A 21,295-nucleotide genomic window follows, 5' to 3' on the forward strand; every position below is an offset into this window, starting at 1 on the left:
CACACACACACACACACACACACACACACACACACACACACACATACACGAACGCCCCTGAAAACATAACCTTCTTGGCGAAGGTAATAAAGGGACGCCTCACGTAGTTTTTGTGGCTAAATGATTCGAAACAAATGAAGTATGATAATCATTGTTCCAAACTGTTCCAAATATCACACTCTGTAGTGACCATCCCTTACGTATAGAATCAGGCAGGCATAGCCGTACCCCTCTGAAAGATAGAACATGCGAATTCTGTAATCATTTATATGTTGAAAACGAGATACACTTTCTACTTGACTGTACATTATAGAAAGATGAATGCCAAGAACTTCATCTTTATATAATGTACAGTCAAGTAGAAAGTGTATCTCGTTTTCAACATATAAATTATAATGATTACAGAATTCGCACGACAAACTATGTAATTATGTTTCCAAATATTTCAAAAAGAAAGAAGAAAGAGCAACTAACCACTAACAGTAGATGATAGGTAGTATATAGTATTGTTATAATGTATAAATTCCTAGCAATCAGCATTAGAATATAGCGTCCCAGTATACAATACTCATGTTTTGCATACTGCATGTCCTCTTGTGCATTAAGCCCATCTGGGCAAGAACATGCAATAAAGATTCATATCATAACCTGCACACTTTTGATGTTGAACAGGTACAGAAGCCAGCTGTCCGGGACTACTCAGAGTTCAGCACCCCTCCCTCTTCTCCTGAACCCTCCATCGACCCCACCCCTCCCCTTACCCCCTCCCCCGCCCCTCATGCCCACCCCCACAGCCGAAGCCAAGCTGGCAGCCATCAAAGCTGTCAACATGTCCTGTAGCTCCAGCAGCAACAGTTCAAATGGATCCTGTGAGGACCTGACCAATCAGGAGCCCAGCAGCTTTGATGACCTGACCAATGGGAACACAGAGGCTGAGACAACAGCCAATGAGACCGAAGCTGCAGAGGTGGCTGCCCCAATCCAGCAGGTCAGTCCACTAACTTGTTATGAATAAAAAAAATTAAACTATTTTATTAATTAAAAGAATTATCATGACTGACTATGGGTAATAATTAGATTGATTCAACTTTTGAACACTCACTCACTCATTGCATTTGGGTATTTGATCAAAGTTTATTTTAGAGTCTTTGCTTACATTATGACACATTAGACAACAGATACAGGAAAAATCTGTTTGCAACATATTAAAACAAAATCCCTTCAATTTAAGCAACATTGCAGACCAAAACAAATCCATCCCCAGAATGCCTCATTAGGCCACCCGACTTAATTTTATGGATGACATCCTCTGACATGAAGACCCCCAAACTAGTGCGCGCGGGCGAATAAAAAAAAAATTCGGGCCAAAAATAAAAATGCCACTAAACCACAGGAATACAAACCTAGCCTGGTATTGTGAATTTGCGGCAGTACTTAGCGACGTCAGCCTTCTCAAAAAAATTTAGAGTAGGTGGCTGATAAGAAAAAGTAGCAGGCGAGCCACGAAGTGGCTCGAAGCGAGCCGCGCAGCGGCTCGCAGGGGGGAGGGTACGGGAGGGGGGTGGCCCCCCTCCCGTTGGGGGGGTCCGGGGGGCCTCCCCCGGAGGAAATCGTAAAAATTAGACCCCTAAACATCGTTTTTGGTACATTCTGAGCAGCTTTTATGGCAATCTTGTGGCTCCAAAATTTACTGTTCGTGCACAAATAATTCCGGAAAAAGGCTGTATTAAAATTGTTTGCCACTCCGATCGTATTACGCGCGGTCCTTGCGCCCGGCCACAAAATGCAGAAAAATAAAGAAAGCATATTTAAATGTCAATTTGATCGAAAAAATAATCATTGGGATGTGAAAAAATGTCACAGTTTCGCTTTTTGGAAGTTTTGTTTCTGTTTTGACGGTTTAATTCTAGCGGGGTGCGATCCATAAATGCCCTATGGAAATTCACCCCGCGTCCCGGTACACTGACTTCCGGGTTCCTTGAACAAGAAAATTACGAGAAAATGGCCAAAAATCGGCGTAGAGAAATATACATCTTCCCGAAAATTCTTTTAATTATGTATTTCTTTAATAGGATGTTGCTTAGTAGTCGTAGAAAAAACGTAGAAAGCAGCGTAAATGTGTCTCTTCTTCACCGGCGAGAGCCTGCCGGCGAGAAAAAATCTTCCCGCGCTGCCGGCTGCTGGCCACATCGCTTATCCAATCAGAACGCAGGTCATGTGAGGTAAACCAATCAGAGCGTCGATCGCACGCTGCTACTTAATATTCATGACAAGATGGCGCCTGAAAGCTCCTGTTTTTGTACAGCGATGCGGAGTGTTCGTGTTTTTATTCCGGGGATTTGACGCTGATTTTTGGCTAGCCGTGATTACGCTACAAATGACACACTAGTGGAGACAACAGATGAGTGATCATTTTACGATCGACAAGAACTTTTGATGAATGAAACAGCTGTGAAATCTCGCTGATGGCGATTTGTTTTTGAAAATTTGTCTCTGTGTATGAAAGATATGAACACGCTTCTATACATGTCTTGATATTTTTTGACGTGATTTGTACTAGTTATTTGTAGCAGGAATGTTACTAGTGCCGGGAGAAGTTGGGAAGGTAGCGGCTTGATAAATTTTCGTGAGCAACGAGTTTACGAAGCAAGTTCCGCCTAGCTCGAGCGATACAGCTCCGCGGATACAACTCGAGCCCCGAACAAGACCCTCCCCCCGTAAAGTTTCGGTCGCTCTGGCCGGCCGCGGGCCACTCGTAGAAGCAAACGCTGACTCGTGCACTAGAAATCTGCACAGGAGGCTAAGAAAGAAGCAGTTTTCAGATCCAGAAAGCTAGCAGAAATTTGTCTGAAGTTCGTCAGAAGATATGAGCCGGTGAAGTTTGTGAGAAAATGTAACGGAGCTTACTTGTTTTTCTGAAAATTTAGACGAGAGTAGCCGGCGCAAAAATTTGAAAATTTTGACGAAAGTAGCCGGCGCAAAAATTTGAGTAGGCAGCGATTTTCGCCGGTAGCCGGCTTGTTTTGAGAAGGCTGGACGTATACGACAAGTGCTAGCCGACACATGCTGGCTTTTTGCGGAATTTATGAATCGGCACTGAACGTGTATGTACTAAGGTCTTGAGTTGTGAAGCTTTGGTAGCCTGGGTGCCCGGCCTCGTATTGTCACTAAATTTCATGTACTACCCAGGCATAGAGCCAGGCCAGAGCCTCGGTGGACATGATCTTTTTTTTTTGAGAACGGGCGAAAATCAATGCACAAATTATGTCATCCATAAAATTAAGTCAGCCTGGCCTTATCCACTAGTCAGAGTGTGTTTTCTTGTAAACTTGTAGCTTGTTCCTAAGTGACTTACCATTGTGTTTTACCCCAGGAACCAGAAGACGGTTGTGAGGAGAGGTGGTTTGAACAGCAGGAGGAGGAGGAGGAGGAGGAGGGAGAGAACGCTGTAGCCAGGACACAGAGCTCCATCCCTGAATCTGCCAGGTGAGGCCATAACAATTTAATTTCTTGCTTATTTGTTTATTATAATTTTTCACAAAGTGAAAGGAAGGGCAAAACAAGTGCATACGCACCTTTACAAGTTGCCCTCCCCCATACAAAAACACATATACAACAACATCTTGGTTAACGGATTTTTCTAGAAAAATAATGGAGCGGGTGGGTGAAAAAAAAAAATAAAAATAAAAACAGGCCTATAGGCATCCTATTATGGCCCAAAATGGTACTATAGGAGCCACACCTGGCTGGTTCAAATGAATTTTGAACTTTTACAGATACCATTGCATTGAATGATGAGATAACTGTAACAGTAACAAGTAAGAAGAAAAGGACTGTTTTCAACCGTTCAGAGCAAAATATGAGCATTTTGCAGTTGATTCTGAATTTTTATTTTTATTTGCAAATCAGAAAAAAATGAAGCGGGCGAATCCGTTAACCAAGAGATTAAATTGGTGTGGCCTTAGAAGAAACAAGTGTGTAACATGGTATGTGCTCTACTTATTCATGTCCCTCATGTGTTTTAGTAGACCTTGTTTGAACTTCTCATGTGATGACACTGTTTGCAGCCCATGTGGTGGAGAGTTCCATGCTGCAGTAGTTCTGTATGTGAAGGCTTTTTTAGTGCTGTTTGTTTTTGGTTTGTCTAGTTTGAAGGTGTTCCGAGTAGCATATCTGGTTCTGTAAGTGTGTTGATGTGATACCGGGCACAGTTGATTGTAGAGTATGGCTGGTTGTTTGGAAGACAGGATTGTTTTCAAGGTGCACATGTTATTGATGTTAAGTCTCCTCCACAGGAAAAGGAAAATCATGTCCATCCAGTTTTAGCTCACTGAAGAGCTAATCTCCCACTGGACATAACAGAGAAGACAGACGCTATGTTCATTATTTCCAGATTCATCGTACTAGGGAAATTCCCCTAGCTCTTTTAAATGTTGACAAGCACAGAACATTGAACCACAGATTAACGTCCCGTCCTAAGGACTGCAACTCTTTCCAGTAGTGTGCATGACTGTGTGGATTCGAACTCCCAACCTCTTAGTCCAGAGGCAAGGCCGCTAACCATATTGGACCACGTCATACATGTGTACTACTGAAGACAGTTCACAAAGCTATCGTTTCGATCTGTACAAGTTCTTTGCAGCAATTTCTTCGCAGGCATAAAAACTCACTCAAGACTTAATTTTGCGCTTTTTTCTCCTTTTTTTCTCACATCTAGTCACGAGGATGAACACGGACCCCGCACTAACATTGAGGACTACCCACAATGCCCTGTGTGCGAGGTGTACTTCCCACCAGGGTGTAACGAGGTAAACAAATTCAGTTGTTCAGATTATTGTAGACGTTTTTTATGAGAGAAGTTTATTGCAAATCCATGCCCGAAGGCTAATTGCAAGTTACAAACATAAAAGAAGTCTGAAACAGAGTATAAAATAAGTTTAAAATGTACATAATGAAATCTAAGGCCACATCAATTTAATTTGTTGGTTCTCGGATTCGCCTCTTCGTTTTTTTCTGATTTGCAAAAAAAAAAAAATTGATTCTGGTCCTGAATCAACTGAAAAATGCTCATGTTTTGCCCCCAACAGTCGAGGAAAGTCCTTTTCTTCCTAGTTGTTACAGTTTTCCCATCTATCATTGCAGTGGTTTGATTAAAAGTTCAAAATTCAATGTTTAAATTTTAACCCAGCCTTTTGTATTGACTTCATGGCTCATTCCGTAGCATTTAAGCCTATAATGGGATGCCTAGACCTGTTTTTATTTTTATTTTTTTTGCCCTGTCGCTTCATATTTTTTCTGAAAAAATCCGAGAACCAACAAATTAAATTGGTGTGGCCTAATTGTCTAAAACTATTGCTATGTCAAAAACTATGTCTGAAGGGTTTGACTTCTCTTTTGTAAACCATGGAAGACGTAATGTCCCACATTTTCCAAAATTTGTGGGTTTTGGGAAGTTAAAAGAAGAATAGTTTTTTGTTTGTAAGTTTTGGGAAGTTGGGATAAATTGTAGAAGTTTGAATAGTCAACTTATTTTGAGCGTTGTTATGTAACGAACAGTTTGAAATAAAATGAATTTCGTCTTCCACAGCCTTCACACTACAATATTTACAAATCCTTTCACATCTTCTATACCGGCCTCTCTCTATTTCCAGAGGATGGGCGCTAACTCTAATTTTGCTAATGGCAGAGCGTATAGTTTGAAATCTGCAAGATTAAGATTTCGCTCTATGTTGTACATGGTTTTACATTTTGCATAAAATCTTAGCTTACCACTATATCTTTATAGTCTTTGAGTTTCAATCTTTATTTTCGTCCCACCAAAGTCTGACATGTTTCCTTGTCCATGTTTTCCCCAGGCTACCTACGATCTCCACGTACAGAGCCACTACGGCCGTATCTGTCCCATGTGCAACAACTTCTTTGATGACAACACCAGCGAAGCCGGGTTCATCGATCATGTCCAGTCTCACTTCGACCACGAGGGGTGAATCTCCAAAACAGGAGCGACCCTGAAAATCTCTCTTCTCAACCTTTGCAGTCGTTTTAAACAGTCTAATACTAGATGCCATGCTGGAAAATGTCCCTGTCTATATACAATTCACTTGTATAACACAAGTATATTGACGAATATACATTGTATGCTTTGATTTTGGTGACTGTTCTTTATTAAGGAACCTTAGGTGAATTGTTAGTAAGTTTGTCTCAACTGTAACTTTTACAACTTTGGTATTTTGTCACCCAAAATTTCATTCTTCTTCACTCATGCACCAATATAAATAATATGGGTAAAAGAACTATTAAATGTTACTACAAGTATTTCTTAATTTCTAATGAATTTCATGTACTTCTAAAGGGACTCAAGAAGTAGAAGTCTGTATGGTGAATAATAACTGGCAAGCAATACAGTATAGCGTTAGAGACAAGGCTTGTTGTGTTTTCACCCTTTTTTCTGAGAATTTGTTTAAAGACTGGTGGTACAAATTAAAAGGCCGTAATACAACCACAGTACAGTCTTTTGTATAGGGCAGATTTTTTTTTCTTATTTGTTGATTGCCATATTTCATTAATTATAGCTTCACAAATAATTTTGATGTAAATACTGTGTCATTACTTAATCTACCAATATGTTAGCATCCACGAATAATTGTGTCACAAAAATAAGAACGACAACAAACACATTAGTGCTGTGCTTAAAAAAGCGGTTTTGATTATTATAAGCAGTTATGATTGGAAACAAATTGCTTGTATGAAATGTGACTCCATATTATATAAAACAACTTTATGCTAGTTTGAGAGAAATGTACAAAACTGCTGGATAGCAGTTTTATGTATTCCATAGTGATTATCCCAGTACCTAACAACTGCTGTGTGTTGGTGGTGGTTAATTTTTCAATGATCTTGAATGTGTATTCTGCACATGCTATGCAGAAGTCTACATAATTATAAACAAAATGCACTTTTTAAAGTTGACAACAATCACGCCTTTTTTCGGCACTAAAGTAAGAACGTAGCTTCTGCTTAGTAGTTTAAGATATGTACGCTAAAGCTTGTCTATCCTTAAACTATTCCATTTGTACACATTTGGCATAAAACATGTTACACAAAATGTAAAAACTGACAAGCAGATAACTTGATGAATTAATGAGGAAAAAGGCTGAAGAAATGAGGAAAGGGTATATTTTGTGAATGTGAAACGAGAAAGAAATGTTTCAATCCTGATAATGAGGTCTGAAAACATGGTATGAAAAAGGGAACCTGGTGAAATTCAAGTTACATGACAGGTGTAACTTTGTCGTGATGAACTATTTCAATACACTCATCTGTCCTTGTAAGATACATGTAATTCTTGTTAATAAATATCAAATATTGACAGTGTTGTTGGACCTTGTTTGTGTGTTTTGTTTTCCTAGTGTCCAAAGGTTTTCTCTGGCAGATATGTAGAGAAACAACAAATTAAATTGATGTGGCCTAAAGCAATTCTGCAGTACAGAAGTCACACAAGGAAGTTGGTGTCATCAATTTAGAGTAGACATAACACTGCCGAGAAAGTTTCATTACTAGACTTAACACGTATCTCCCCTCAAATAGAGGGACAAGTCTCCAACGGCAGTTGTCTTCAGCTAGCCTCTACCAGGCTTGGGGAGGCGGCTGGAAAGAGTAGAAATCGGCCAAAATAGAGACAAGCATGCCAAGCGAGCGAGGACCTTGAGCGTAACCAAGTCATCCGGCAGCTCGCTGCAAGCATCCCAACTCGATTCTGCGTCCACTCGATTCTGCGTCCACTGCTTGACAGACTATTACCCTACAAAAAGGGGAAAGTTACCTCTAGGGACAAGGAGTGGATAACGCCCCGTATTAAAGGACTGATACTCGAGAGGCAGAAAGCCTTTATGTCGGGGGACACAACCGGCTACAAACGCCTCCGGAATAAGGTACAACAATGCATGAAGACAGCTAAAAAATCCTTCTATCTGAAAGAGGTCGATCATCTAAAACACGGGGACACACGTAAGTGGTACGGTCTTGTGAAGTCCATGATGGGAACTCCGAAGCAGAGAGGAGGCAGCGTGCCGACTCCGGGCATAGACTGTGAGTCTCTCAGTGAACATTTCGCATCCGTCTGGTCAAGTGTAACCCGTAATACACCCGGGATTTCGGATGTCTCGCATCAGCTTTCTGATGGTACAATACCGGAGCTGAGTATAGGACAAGTTAAACTGCAGCTTAAGAAGGTCAACCCACGTAAAGCTACCGGGGATGACCACATACCGACTTGGGTCTTGTCCACTTTCCATGAGGAACTTGCTCCTGTACTTTGCTGTATCTACAACTCTTGTTTGCAACAGGGTATCTTCCCTTTACAGTGGAAGTCAGAGATGGTTGTTCCAGTGCCTAAGACATCTAAACCAAAGGGTCCTGAAGAATACAGACGGATCTCTCTTACCAGCTGTCTGGGTAAAGTGCTGGAATCCTTTGTTCGTACGCTGCTACAGAGGGACACTGATCACCTGATCCATAACTCCCAACATGGTTTCAGGCCAGGGAGATCGACTGTATCAGCTCTCACACAGTTAACGCAAACCTGGCATGATGCGCTCAACAACAAGCCGAAAATGGATGTACATGTCTCGTTCGTCGACTTCAGTCGCGCGTTTGACACGATCGACCACGGTAGTCTTCTGCGTAGTCTGGCAAGAATGGGAATCAGACGGGACCTGTGGAGTTGCGTGAGAAGTTACCTGAGTGACCGTGTGCAGCGTGTCCGGTGGGATTCGCGTATCTCTGCCCCTCGACCAGTGCTAGCTGGAACACCTCAGGGTGGAATCATCTCGCCATCTCTGTTTGTCCTAGCTATGAACAGCATTGACAACAACATCCCACAGAGTGTTACACCTGTCAAGTACGCAGATGACTTAACGAACTCGGAACTTCTTATGGGATCACTACCAGGTCAAATGCAAGTAGCCATAAATGAAGTCGACACTTGGGCTAAGTCCTACAGTATGGCAGCAAACGTAGGAAAAACCAAAGACATGGTTATTAGCTGTCGTAGGGAGTCTGTGATTCCCCCTCCACTCACGCTCAACGGAGAGACTATAGAGAGAGTTCCTGCATTCAAACTTCTAGGGGTGATCGTCAGTAACGACCTGTCGTGGGGTGCACACGTTGAATACATGTTGTCCAAGGTCCGACCTCGCCTTCACTACTTGCGACTGTCCAAACGAGCGGGGCTTCCAGTAGACGTTCTGTTACAAATTTACAAGACATTTGTCAGACCAGTGCTGGAATACGGATCACCAGTGTGGGGAGGGTTACCTCGCGGGTTGGCTGACGAGCTCGAGAAAGTACAGAAAATCTGCTGCAGAATCATTGGAATTCCTTCCGGTCAACTGCCGACCCTGGAGGAGCGGAGACGTGAGGCAACCGTACGTGAACTCAGGAGGGTGATGGCGGATGACACTCACCCTTGCCAGCAGTTCCTTGAGCCGGGTAGACGGACAACCTACCAACTACGCCGTCAGACTTCCAGCTACAAGATACCACTTAGCCGTACAGAGAGACATAGACAATCATTTATCCCCAGATCACTCAACATCTTGCAGCAGTGAGGGACACTATAGACTTTTTAAAATCTGAAGGACACTATAGACTTTTATAAAAAAATTTTATTGCCTCCTTGTATTTGTATTCTTAAGTTGTTCCACTCAATTATTGTCTATATTTTAATGTGTTATCGATATTTTATACAATACGTCATTATCGGATATTTCTTTTAACACTAAATCTTTTTAACGCTAAAATGTTACAATTGTTATTATTAATATGGAATTACATGTGACTTGCAACACAATTCAGGCTGTTTCAGCCTGCAATGTTGTTTTGATGAATAAAGTTTTAAAGTTTCAAAGTAAGCAACCGGAACCAGCATGTCTCCCTCAATATATGGATCCGCTGGGGAAGACGGGTGCCCAAGTGTGTGGGTCTCAGATTCGCAAACTGTATCCACCTGAAACAAATCCATGCGAAGGCCGCCGTCAACTGTGACCCTCACTCAGGTGTAGGGACTGACACGGTCATCCTACTCGGAAAATCTGTATCTGTATATATTAATTATCTGTACATGAATCTGTATCTGTGCATGACTATGTATCTGTACATGAATCTGTATCCGATTGCAAATAAAGATCATGAGTGATTGCCAGAGAGATTGATATATTGTATTCAAGCATGATGACCAGTTATCCTTTAGGTCAGTCTAAGAGTTTATTTTCATCACAAATCATGCATCAAACATCAAATTGCTCAACACAGGCATGGAGAAAAAAACTTCTGATACTTTGCTCACAAGAGACAACTGCGTTAAAAAAAATTGCAGATTACACAATCACCAGTCTTGGAGTAGCTCACTATTGTTTAACAGCAGTCTCACTTTATTTTTTATTACTGTATGCTTGAAATCTTTTATGACTACTGCTGTTTATAATTGTAGTTAGAAGAGAATACATAACAAAAACAGCAATATGAAAATGGCAACTGGAGACCAATCTGTGGGTTACCTGTCATGCCTCATTTCCTTCACCCTCTCCTATACATGGACATGTACATGTACATGCCTCAGTGCACTAAAATATATAAGGCCACAGCAAGTAAATTTTATGGATGACATCCTTTGCAGAGTCTAAATCCAATGTTAGTGGGCAAACAAGACAGACCGAAAAACAAGGTTCCTACATAATTTTAAAATTTTGACTCAATCATTGTACAAATGGTTTTGATTCATTGGGAACATCACATATACACAGCCAGCATCACATATCACTGCATCAAAGTACAAAAGAAAACATTAAATCATAGCATTTTCTTGTCTCCTCTCTTCATAGTTATCTGCCATCCACCTTCCAGCATGGCAACAGACATCTTTGCCCATTTTTGGCATGTTGACCACTGTCAGAAGGCAACAAAATTTCTTGTTTTTTTCTTTTCCAAAATCAGGCGAAAATTAATGCGCGTGCTGATGTCATCCATAAAAATTACTTGCTGTGGTCTGACAGGGAGGATAAAAATCACACCGTATATGAACAGACTGACTCAAGTAGTCCTCACTAAATCTGCAACTTACATCACTACCAGACTGAGTTTAATTATTATATAGCTGTGCGCATAGTCAAACAAAATACCCAGAACATACATACATTCAAACCCTGCGCCTTAGGACTTACCAAAATTACCTCTCTGTGTACTTCTACCCTGAGTTATTCCCCGTTTGTTATACTTGACCAAGTTTTCTTTCCACACTAAAACTGCCATAACCTATAATCAATTTCATATAACCAACTAGTAGTAAAACTGCTTAGAAAGAAATAGAACAACTTTTGTACTACACTGTGCTATTTGGCCATTGCAGTCATCTGCAAACCATAACTTTCGTTGCACAAGACTTACCCCTTCAAAATTTAATCCAAATTCTAATGGCACACTGTAATCAAAATGTTTCAAGCTAGGGCAGTTTTATTAAATTTTATGGTACCTTATGAGGATTGCAAGTAGTGCTGTGTACCTAAACCCACATTTAGGTTCAGGTCCGGATTCAAGTCCAGAGGTTTAGGATCAGTTCCGGACTTGTGTGGACCTACATTGTAAACCCATGGCAAAATTGTATGTTGGCAACCTTGCAATGTTGTTTGGGCAAAACTTTGGCCACATAACATGGAGGCCGATACTTGACGATGCCCGATGGCAATGTTTTCTTCATTTTGCAGCAAAGATCTCTGCAAGGTTTTGGGTGGTTTGGAAAGAAAAGGGGTATGTGAATGTTTTTTTTTTGTAATAAGTCCGGACTTGGTTCTTGACTTTTAGGTTTTTTTTTACTTTAACCTAAACATTCTTACAAGTCCGGATCCAAGTCCAGTGAAGCGGTACACAGCACTTATTGTAAGCATTTTACTCTTGAAGTCTCATAGATAGAGTTCATACAGTCAGGTACACTGTAGTACAAGCTTGGTAATACAGTAATGTATTATGATCATAATTTAACTTCCTATGAATTCTAAAGTAGAGCACAAAGGTACATGTAGGGAACAAAACTTGGCATACTGTGATGTTATGGCAATCACAAAACAAAGAAAGCTTGACTGTGTCATTATGGAAACCATATTTAATTCAAGAAGCTCCCACCAAGTTATGTACACAACATGTTAAAACATAGATCCACTGCTCACAGAGTCACGTGTGTTATCTGTGTGACGTCACGGAAGCGGTGGATTGTTCATTCCTTGACAAAGACTGCAGTAAGTTGTACAGTCGAAAATTTGGGTGAGTCCAATTTGTTGTGTTGGAAATTACAGTTCAAACTTGCTTCATAACTCTTAAAACCATGTTCCCTTCTGTAAAATCCTCATTCACACCCTACTACAGAGGTGCTGCATGGTTTGCCGTCAAACACAGATTTGATACCTCTAAAACTAAGTTGTAGCCACTTGTAGAATAGCTCAGATAGACCACACAACACCATAAAATGATACATGTATGTAACACCAGCCTAGGGCACCTAAAACCAATACGTCCAATACGTAACTAAACGTTCATCCTACACGAAGAAAACAACACATTTAAAGGTCTCATTTTTGCTTTTGGCAACTCAGAATTTCATGCATGCTTTTTTTAATACACTTTTTTTAATACACTTCAAGACCAGACAGATGGAACGACCAGTTGGTAAAGATCGATGTGTGTTCATCGTTTAACTTTTGCGTTTGCTGTTCTCAACACGCTTTGTTGTTGTTGTTTATTTGCTTGTTGTTTGTTGTTGTGCTAAAAAAACACCCTGTACAAGCTGTGGGCACCTCGTCCACTGTGTCCAATAGTTGGTGCCTGTTTACATGTGTTCAGGATGGTTCTTCAGGCAGGAGATGAAGTCTTTAACGGGCATCCCTTCATAGCAGATCTTGTGAATGGCCACAAACAGAGGAAACCTGCAGGTGAGAAGAGTATGGAGTTAGACATCAAATTTTAATCTAAATCATAACACCTACATCCATATACAAAGAAAGAAAAAGATAAATTGGAAAGGGTACAGAATCAAGCTGCAAGATTCTGTAGGAACTAGAGGTGCTAGTGTCACGGAAATGAAAAGAAACCTACAGTGGGTCTCACTGGAAGACAGAAGAAAAATGTCCAGACTATGCATGATATACAAAATGACTTATAAACTGGTGGACGTCCCAATTACTAAGTACCTAATATCAGCCCAGAAAAGAACAAGAAATAGTCATGCCTTAAATTCAAGTACCAGAGTTATCAACCAAGGATTGAGGTGTTCAAGAGTTCATTCCTTCCTAGAACTATCGCAGAGTGGAACTCACTGTCACCAAGTACAGTAGGGGCATTGTCATTATATAGCTTTAAACAATGTCTAGAGTTAGAAGTTCAAGGGTTAGGTGTAACAAGTCGATCAGTGTAATGTAGCCAGCTGCCACTGCGCCGCGTGCCTGTAAAGCTGGTGTGTTTCCTGAAGGCAGTTATACCGGCTAATATTATGCAGATACAGATCTTTGACTTCAGGAGGGTTGCACTGTACACAAACATGGTTCTATAAAAAGTACAATGTCTTTACTGTAACAATAGCTTTTAACATGACAAGATGTCTACTTACTGATCTTCACAGTTCTTTTCCTTAAGAAGATGGTACACCTCCTTAGCTGTGGGGGGTCCCTGGATCTTCTGTCCATTCAACATCTCCTGCTCTAGCTCATCTATTGTCTGGAAAAAATTCATGAATTTTACATTTTATATAAAACATCTGAAATAATAAATTAATAAATTTTCAGCATTTATCCTGAACACGCCAATAAAGGCATCAACTGGTATCTGCTATCTTTCATCTGTGACTGAAAATTAGTCTGAAAACAAGTGTAACTTGCAGAAAAATGAGCCTCTCAAGTGGTATGTAAATAAGTTGCCGATCTGAAGAAGGCCCCTTGTCAGTGTTGGTTTTTAAATTTGCTCATATTAATGGTTTCTTGTACTCCCTTTTCGAAACAGCCAGACTCAAGGACCATAAGGCCACAGCAAGTAATTTTTATGGATGACATCAGCGCGCGCAATAGTTTTCGCCTGATTTTGAAAAAAAAACAAGTTGCCTTCTGACAGTGGTTACCATGCCGAAAATGGGCAAAGATGTCTGTTGCCATGCCAGAAGGTGGATGGCAGTTAACTATGAAGAGAGGAGACAAGAAAAGGCTCTGATTTAATATTTTGTTTCTTACTTTGATGCAGTGATATGAGATGTTGGCTGTGTACATGTGATGTTCCCACTGAATCAAACCCATTTGTACCATGATTGAGTCAAAGTTTTAAAATGTAGGAACCTTGTTTTTTTTCGCCCGCTCGCATTAGATTTGCATTAAATTTGGAGTCTGCGGGGGATGTCATCCATAAAATTTACTTGCTGTGGCCTAAACACACTGTCAGGCAGGATTGTCCCACCTTTCCACTGGTTACGAAGGCTTCAGCCACCCTGCGGTTCCTCCCTCCATAACATGTTGTCACCAGGTCAGCAATCCCACAACTCTCTAGGAACGTGGACGTCTGGGAGCCCTGCAGACACACACAACGTTTCTTCTCATTTATCAACATCTACAACAAGGTAACATGTATATAAGACATGTACACAAAACGGCCTGGGAAAGGTAGTCCCATAGCCTTTTTGAGACCGCAGGGGTGCCAGAGTACATGTGTGTATACAGTGCAATTTTACGGAATACAGTGCAAATTAAGTTTACTACTAGTATACAGTGCAATTTTATGGAATATAGTGCAAGTTTACTAGTGTACAGCGCAATTTTACGGAATACAGTGCAAGTTTACTAGACTAAGTNTATGTAACACCAGCCTAGGGACACCTAAAACCAATACGTCCAATACGTAACTAAAACGTTCCATCCTACACGAAGAAAACAACACATTTAAAGGTCTCATTTTTGCTTTTGGCAACTCAGAATTTCATGCATGCTTTTTTTAATACACTTTTTTTAATACACTTCAAGACCAGACAGATGGAACGACCAGTTGGTAAAGATCGATGTGTGTTCATCGTTTAACTTTTGCATTTGCTGTTCTCAACACGCTTTGTTGTTGTTGTTTATTTGCTTGTTGTTTGTTGTTGTGCTAAAAAAACACCCTGTACAAGCTGTGGGCACCTCGTCCACTGTGTCCAATAGTTGGTGCCTGTTTACATGTGTTCAGGATGGTTCTTCAGGCAGGAGATGAAGTCTTTAACGGGCATCCCTTCATAGCAGATCTTGTGAATGGCCACAAACAGAGGAAACCTACAGATGATAAGAGTATGGAGTTAGACATCAAATTTTAATCTAAATCATAACACCTACATCCATATATACAAAGAAAGAAAAAGATAATTGAAAAGGGTACAGAATCAAGCTGCAAGATTCTGTAGGAACTAGAGGTGCTAGTGTCACGGAAATGAAAAGAAACCTACAGTGGGTCTCACTGGAAGACAGAAGAAAAATGTCCAGACTATGCATGATGTACAAAATGACTAATAAACCGGTGGACATCCCAATGACTAAGTACCTAATACCAGCCCAGAAAAGAACAAGAAATAGTCATGCCTTAAATTCAAGTACCAGAGTTATCAACCAAGTATTGAGGTGTTCAAGAGTTCATTCCTTCCTAGAATTATCGCAGAGTGGAAATCGCTGTCACCAAGTACAGTAGGGGCATTGTCATTATATAGCTTTAAACAATGTCTAGAGTTAGAAGTTCAAGGGTTAGGTGTAACAAGTCGATCAGTGTAATGTAGCCAGCTGCCACTGCGCCGCGTGCCTGTAAAGCTGGTGTGTTTCCTGAAAGGCAGTTATACCGGCTAATATTATGCAGATACAGATCTTTGACTTCAGGAGGGTTGCACTGTACACAAACATGGTTCTATAAAAAGTACAATGTCTTTACTGTAACAATAGCTTTAACATGACAAGATGTCTACTTACTGATCTTCACAGTTCTTTTCCTTAAGAAGATGGTACACCTCCTTAGCTGTGGGGGGTCCCTGGATCTTCTGTCCATTCAACATCTCCTGCTCTAGCTCATCTATTGTCTGGAAAAAATTCATGAATTTTACATTTTATATAAAACATCTGAAATAATAAATTAATAAATTTTCAGCATTTATCCTGAACACGCCAATAAAGGCATCAACTGGTATCTGCTATCTTTCATCTGTGACTGAAAATTAGTCTAAAAACAAGTGTAACTTGCAGAAAAATGAGCCTCTCAAGTGGTATGTAAATAAGTTGCCGATCTGAAGAAGGCCCCTTGTCAGTGTTGGTTTTTAAATTTGCTCATATTAATGGTTTCTTGTACTCCCTTTTCGAAACAGCCAGACTCAAGGACCATAAGGCCACAGCAAGTAATTTTTATGGATGACATCAGCGCGCGCATAGTTTTCGCCTGATTTTGAAAAAAAAAAACAAGTTGCCTTCTGACAGTGGTTACCATGCCGAAAATGGGCAAAGATGTCTGTTGCCATGCCAGAAGGTGGATGGCAGTTAACTATGAAGAGAGGAGACAAGAAAAGGCTCTGATTTAATATTTTGTTTCTTACTTTGATGCAGTGATATGAGATGTTGGCTGTGTACATGTGATGTTCCCACTGAATCAAACCCATTTGTACCATGATTGAGTCAAAGTTTTAAAATGTAGGAACCTTGTTTTTTTTCGCCCGCTCGCATTAGATTTGCATTAAATTTGGAGTCTGCGGGGGATGTCATCCATAAAATTTACTTGCTGTGGCCTAAACACACTGTCAGGCAGGATTGTCCCACCTTTCCACTGGTTACGAAGGCTTCAGCCACCCTGCGGTTCCTCCCTCCATAACATGTTGTCACCAGGTCAGCAATCCCACAACTCTCTAGGAACGTGGACGTCTGGGAGCCCTGCAGACACACACAACGTTTCTTCTCATTTATCAACATCTACAACAAGGTAACATGTATATAAGACATGTACACAAAACGGCCTGGGAAAGGTAGTCCCATAGCCTTTTTGAGACCACAGGGGTGCCAGAGTACATGTGTGTATACAGTGCAATTTTACGGAATACAGTGCAAATTAAGTTTACTACTAGTATACAGTGCAATTTTATGGAATACAGTGCAAGTTTACTAGTGTACAGCGCAATTTTACAGAATACAGTGCAAGTTTACTAGACTAAGTATACAGTGCAATTTTATGGAATACAGTGCAAGTTTACTAGACTAAGTATACAGTGCAATTTTATGGAATACAGTGCAAGTTTACTAGTATACAGTGCAAGTTTACGGAATACAGTGCAAGTTTACTAGTGTACAGTGCAAGTTTACGGAATACAGTGCAAGTTTACTAGTATACAGTGCAATTTTACGGAATACAGTGCAAGTTTACTAGTGTACAGTGCAATTTTATGGAATACAGTGCAAGTTTACTAGTATACAGTGCAATTTTACGGAATACAGTGCAAGTTTACTAGTACACAGTGCAATTTTATGGAATACAGAGCAATCGTATTAGTATACAATGCAATTTTACGGAATACAGTGCAATTTTACTAGTGACATTGAATCACGTGACTTGGACCCTCATTCAACGTTATTAGTAGAATACTAGTAAAATTGCACTGTATATTAATACGATTGCACTGTATTCCATAAAATTGCACTGTGTACTAGTAAACTTGCACTGTATTCCATAAAATTGCACTGTGTAGTAGTAAACTTGCAAATTGAATGTATTCCGTAAAATTGCACTGTATACTCTGGCACCCCTGGACCACATGCGTTAATCCACTGTGTCTAGAGCATGGCATCTGAAGATGAAGCCAATCCCTTTCCTTCCACCACTACGTGCACCTTTTTTACCTCCAAACCTACACTGTAAGTCAGGTACACATTTACACCTTAGGTGAAGCGAGGAAAGTCGTGTTAGGTGCCTTTCCCAAGGACACAACGCCTTGCCAGGAATCAAACTCAGAGACTAGCAGGCTGTGAGGCAGATAGCTTAGGAGAAGCTGTAAGAAAGACCACATCTGAAACATGCATGTTCTGTGCTTGTACATGTACAATGTAGCAGGTGAGTACAGACTGAGTTAAGAACTGACATCAAATAGGTCAAGCGATTCCACCACCTTGTGCAATATTATTAGACATTAAAGCATGGTGAGTCCTGAAACATGCTTGAGGTGTTCCTCAACCTTAAAAGAAAACAGTACAAACTTGGGGATTCTTAGACCCTCCAGGCTGAAGTCTCTGTAACAAAGAAAGAGACAGTTTTATTTTGATAATGGTGGATGTTTCTGTATCACATAGCTGCAATAAGTTGAAATGGCNAGAATACTAGTAAAATTGCACTGTATATTAATACGATTGCACTGTATTCCATAAAATTGCACTGTGTACTAGTAAACTTGCACTGTATTCCATAAAATTGCACTGTGTAGTAGTAAAGTTGCAAATTGAATGTATTCCGTAAAATTGCACTGTATACTCTGGCACCCCTGGACCACATGCGTTAATCCACTGTGTCTAGAGCATGGCATCTGAAGATGAAGCCAATCCCTTTCCTTCCACCACTACGTGCACCTTTTTACCTCCAAACCTACACTGTAAGTCAGGTACACATTTACACCTAGGTGAAGCGAGGAAAGTCGTGTTAGGTGCCTTTCCCAAGGACACAACGCCTTGCCAGGAATCAAACTCAGAGACTAGCAGGCTGTGAGGCAGATAGCTTAGGAGAAGCTGTAAGAAAGACCACATCTGAAACATGCATGTTCTGTGCTTGTACATGTACAATGTAGCAGGTGAGTACAGACTGAGTTAAGAACTGACATCAAATAGGTCAAGCGATTCCACCACCTTGTGCAATATTATTAGACATTAAAGCATGGTGAGTCCTGAAACATGCTTGAGGTGTTCCTCAACCTTAAAAGAAAACAGTACAAACTTGGGGATTCTTAGACCCTCCAGGCTGAAGTCTCTGTAACAAAGAAAGGGACAGTTTTATTTTGATAATGGTGGATGTTTCTGTATCACATAGCTGCAATAAGTTGAAATGGCATTTTCTTCTTCAGTTCAACTGCTGGTATACAAATACTAGCTCTGGGCTGGAAATACTGGGTGCATGTGCACCTTAGTGCACCCAAAATTGAAACTGTGCACCCATTTTTTTCTGTGGGTGCACTGGTGCACCCAACTATTTCTGTAGGTATTTTTGTACATCTCAAATGTATGATAGTATACAGGATATTCTCGGCATCTAAGTGTCAGAAAAATGATAAAACCTTTGCTGTACTTAGCTCTCATTTCAGATTCAAGCTCAGAAGAGGAGCTGTAATTAGGTTTTATTTATATGGTGCTTTTGGCATCTTTATATGGTGCACCCAATCCCAAAAATGAATTTCGAGCCCTGTAGCTACATTGTATATAAGGGACTGGCCATGGATTGAACCCTTGCAACACATTAACATTACCCCAACTCATTAAGTGTAGTGTTAAACTTAAAGATCCCCCTTGCCTAATCCCCTTCCACATATCAGAAGAAGTCCGTACCTGGTAGAAAGTTTCGGTGAACTTGACCATCTCCATGAGGCCCAGCCGGATGACCGCTGCCTTGGTGTTGTCTCCCATACCCAGCCCATCCACAAACCCTGCTCCTGTCGCCACGATGTTCTAAAACACAACAGACATCAGTGTTACGAATACCCACATGCAGTCTGCATTTTGCAGAGACATTTTCAATACTGCAGAAGAAAACTTGAGCAACCTGCATTTTTGCACATTGAAAAAAAGGCAAGTTAGGCCACACCGACTTAATTTTATGGCTGACAGCCACGCGCGTATTGATTTTCGCCTGTTCTCAAAAAAAAAAAAAAAAGATAACATCCTCCGAGGCTCTGGCTTGGCTCTAGGCCTGGGTAGTCCATGGTAGTTAGCAACCAGGCTACCGAAGCCCCACGACTCAAGAACTTAGTACATACGTACAGTGCCGATTCATAAATTCCGCAAAAAGCCAGCATGTGCCAGCTTGTCGTATACGTCGCTGTGTACTGCCGCAAATTCACAATACCAGCTTTGCATTCCTGTGGTTTTGTAGCATTTTTATTTTTGGCCTGAATTTTTTTTATTCGCCCGCCGCACTAGTTTGGGGGTCTTCAGAGGATGTCATCCATGAAATTAAGTTGGTGTGCCTTAGGGAAGTTACTAAAGACATGTAGATCTGAATGGGATCCAAACTGTAGTGCTCTTTTAGTTGAGCACCCCAGAGATCCACAGATTTTCACATTAGACCGTACCACATTACAGAAAAGTGAGGGGGCATGTTGTTCTTACTGTACCCACCTTGAGGGCCCCGCAGATCTCCACAGTGGTAGCGTCCTCCACGACCACCACCCTGAAGTAATCTGCCTGGACTAACTCCTTCAACATCAGGCCATTCACTTCGTTCCTGCAGCCTGGAACAAACACAGAAAGTCATCTCCATAAATTATTCAGTAGTAGGGTCTTTGAAAAAAAACCTGTTTTCAGGTTGATGAAAGACTGTATTTTCTTCAATGCACACACCAACACACCCATCCATTAGTCCTTCAATCTATCCTTCCATCCATTCTTCTGTCCATTCATCCATCCTTGCATCCGTCCACCCATCCACCCATCCGTCCATCCATCTATCCACATCCATCCATCCATCCATCCACAACCATCCATCCATCCATCCATCCATCCACCCACATCAATCCACATCCATCCATCCATCCATCCACATCCATCCATCCACCCACATCAATCCACATCCATCCATCCATCCATCCATCCATCCATCCATCCACATCCATCCATCTATCCATCCATCCATCCACATCCACCCATCCATCCATCCATCCACATCCATCCATCCATCTGTAGGGAATGACATAAGGTGTTTAGATGTTGCATTAGGTAAGCCGTTTCGGACGTTCGAACGGCGACGTTAGCGTCCGTTCGACGTCCGAACGGCTACGTTAGGATCCGTACGTATACGTTAAGATCGACGACGTTCGATCACGTTCTTAGAATAAACGAGAGGTTTTTGAGTTGAAGTCTTTGTGTACGGACGTTTTTTTTGTGTGCTCTGTGTCCTCTTCTTTTCTTGTCTCCTGCTTTACTCTACACCGTGTACTCGGAGGCGGAAATCCCACGACGATCAACAACGAACCCCTTACATTTGGCGACGAGGATGGGATTTGGGATTTATCGCCGAGAACCTGAGA

At 41.1% G+C, this 21,295-nt stretch overlaps 3 protein-coding genes across 5 annotated transcripts in view; 1 reads left to right on the plus strand and 2 right to left on the minus strand.

Moving 5' to 3' along the window:
• The window catches only part of LOC109483943 (tax1-binding protein 1-like), a 25,822-nt gene extending 18,446 nt beyond the window's left edge, over positions 1 to 7,376 (plus strand). For both annotated transcript variants that reach the window (XM_019787085.1, XM_019787086.1), the window contains exons 15-18: positions 673 to 988; positions 3,374 to 3,486; positions 4,718 to 4,808; positions 5,856 to 7,376. In XM_019787085.1, the coding sequence (XP_019642644.1) occupies positions 673 to 840 (168 nt within the window). In that variant the 3' untranslated portion in view covers positions 841 to 988; positions 3,374 to 3,486; positions 4,718 to 4,808; positions 5,856 to 7,376. The remainder of the gene's footprint in view (positions 1 to 672; positions 989 to 3,373; positions 3,487 to 4,717; positions 4,809 to 5,855) is intronic.
• A 4,473-nt stretch (positions 7,377 to 11,849) lies between these two features.
• LOC109483952 (glycerol-3-phosphate dehydrogenase [NAD(+)], cytoplasmic-like) lies at positions 11,850 to 14,649 on the minus strand. The gene is made up of 3 exons (XM_019787101.1): positions 14,485 to 14,649; positions 13,652 to 13,758; positions 11,850 to 12,971 (listed from the first exon to the last, which is right to left on the minus strand). The coding sequence occupies exons 1-3, from the start codon at positions 14,632 to 14,634 to the stop codon at positions 12,875 to 12,877; spliced, it is 354 nt and encodes a 117-aa protein (XP_019642660.1). The 5' UTR covers positions 14,635 to 14,649; the 3' UTR covers positions 11,850 to 12,874.
• Positions 14,650 to 15,029: 380 nt separating this feature from the next.
• The window catches only part of LOC109483951 (glycerol-3-phosphate dehydrogenase [NAD(+)], cytoplasmic-like), a 12,600-nt gene continuing 6,334 nt past the window's right edge, over positions 15,030 to 21,295 (minus strand). The window contains exons 5-10 of one of the 2 annotated variants that reach the window (XM_019787099.1): positions 20,388 to 20,500; positions 19,599 to 19,718; positions 18,994 to 19,026; positions 16,842 to 16,952; positions 16,008 to 16,114; positions 15,108 to 15,326 (exon numbers count right to left, since the gene is read on the minus strand). In XM_019787099.1, coding sequence (XP_019642658.1) covers positions 15,230 to 15,326; positions 16,008 to 16,114; positions 16,842 to 16,952; positions 18,994 to 19,026; positions 19,599 to 19,718; positions 20,388 to 20,500 — 581 coding nt within the window. In that variant the 3' untranslated portion in view covers positions 15,108 to 15,229. Of the gene's footprint in view, positions 15,327 to 16,007; positions 16,115 to 16,841; positions 16,953 to 18,993; positions 19,027 to 19,598; positions 19,719 to 20,387; positions 20,501 to 21,295 lie in introns of both variants that reach the window. The other variant, XM_019787100.1, reaches the window with a different exon arrangement.

Source organism: Branchiostoma belcheri, unplaced genomic scaffold (assembly GCF_001625305.1).
Source record: "Branchiostoma belcheri isolate BF01 breed outbred unplaced genomic scaffold, Haploidv18h27 scaffold67, whole genome shotgun sequence".
Taxonomy (NCBI): domain Eukaryota; kingdom Metazoa; phylum Chordata; class Leptocardii; order Amphioxiformes; family Branchiostomatidae; genus Branchiostoma; species Branchiostoma belcheri.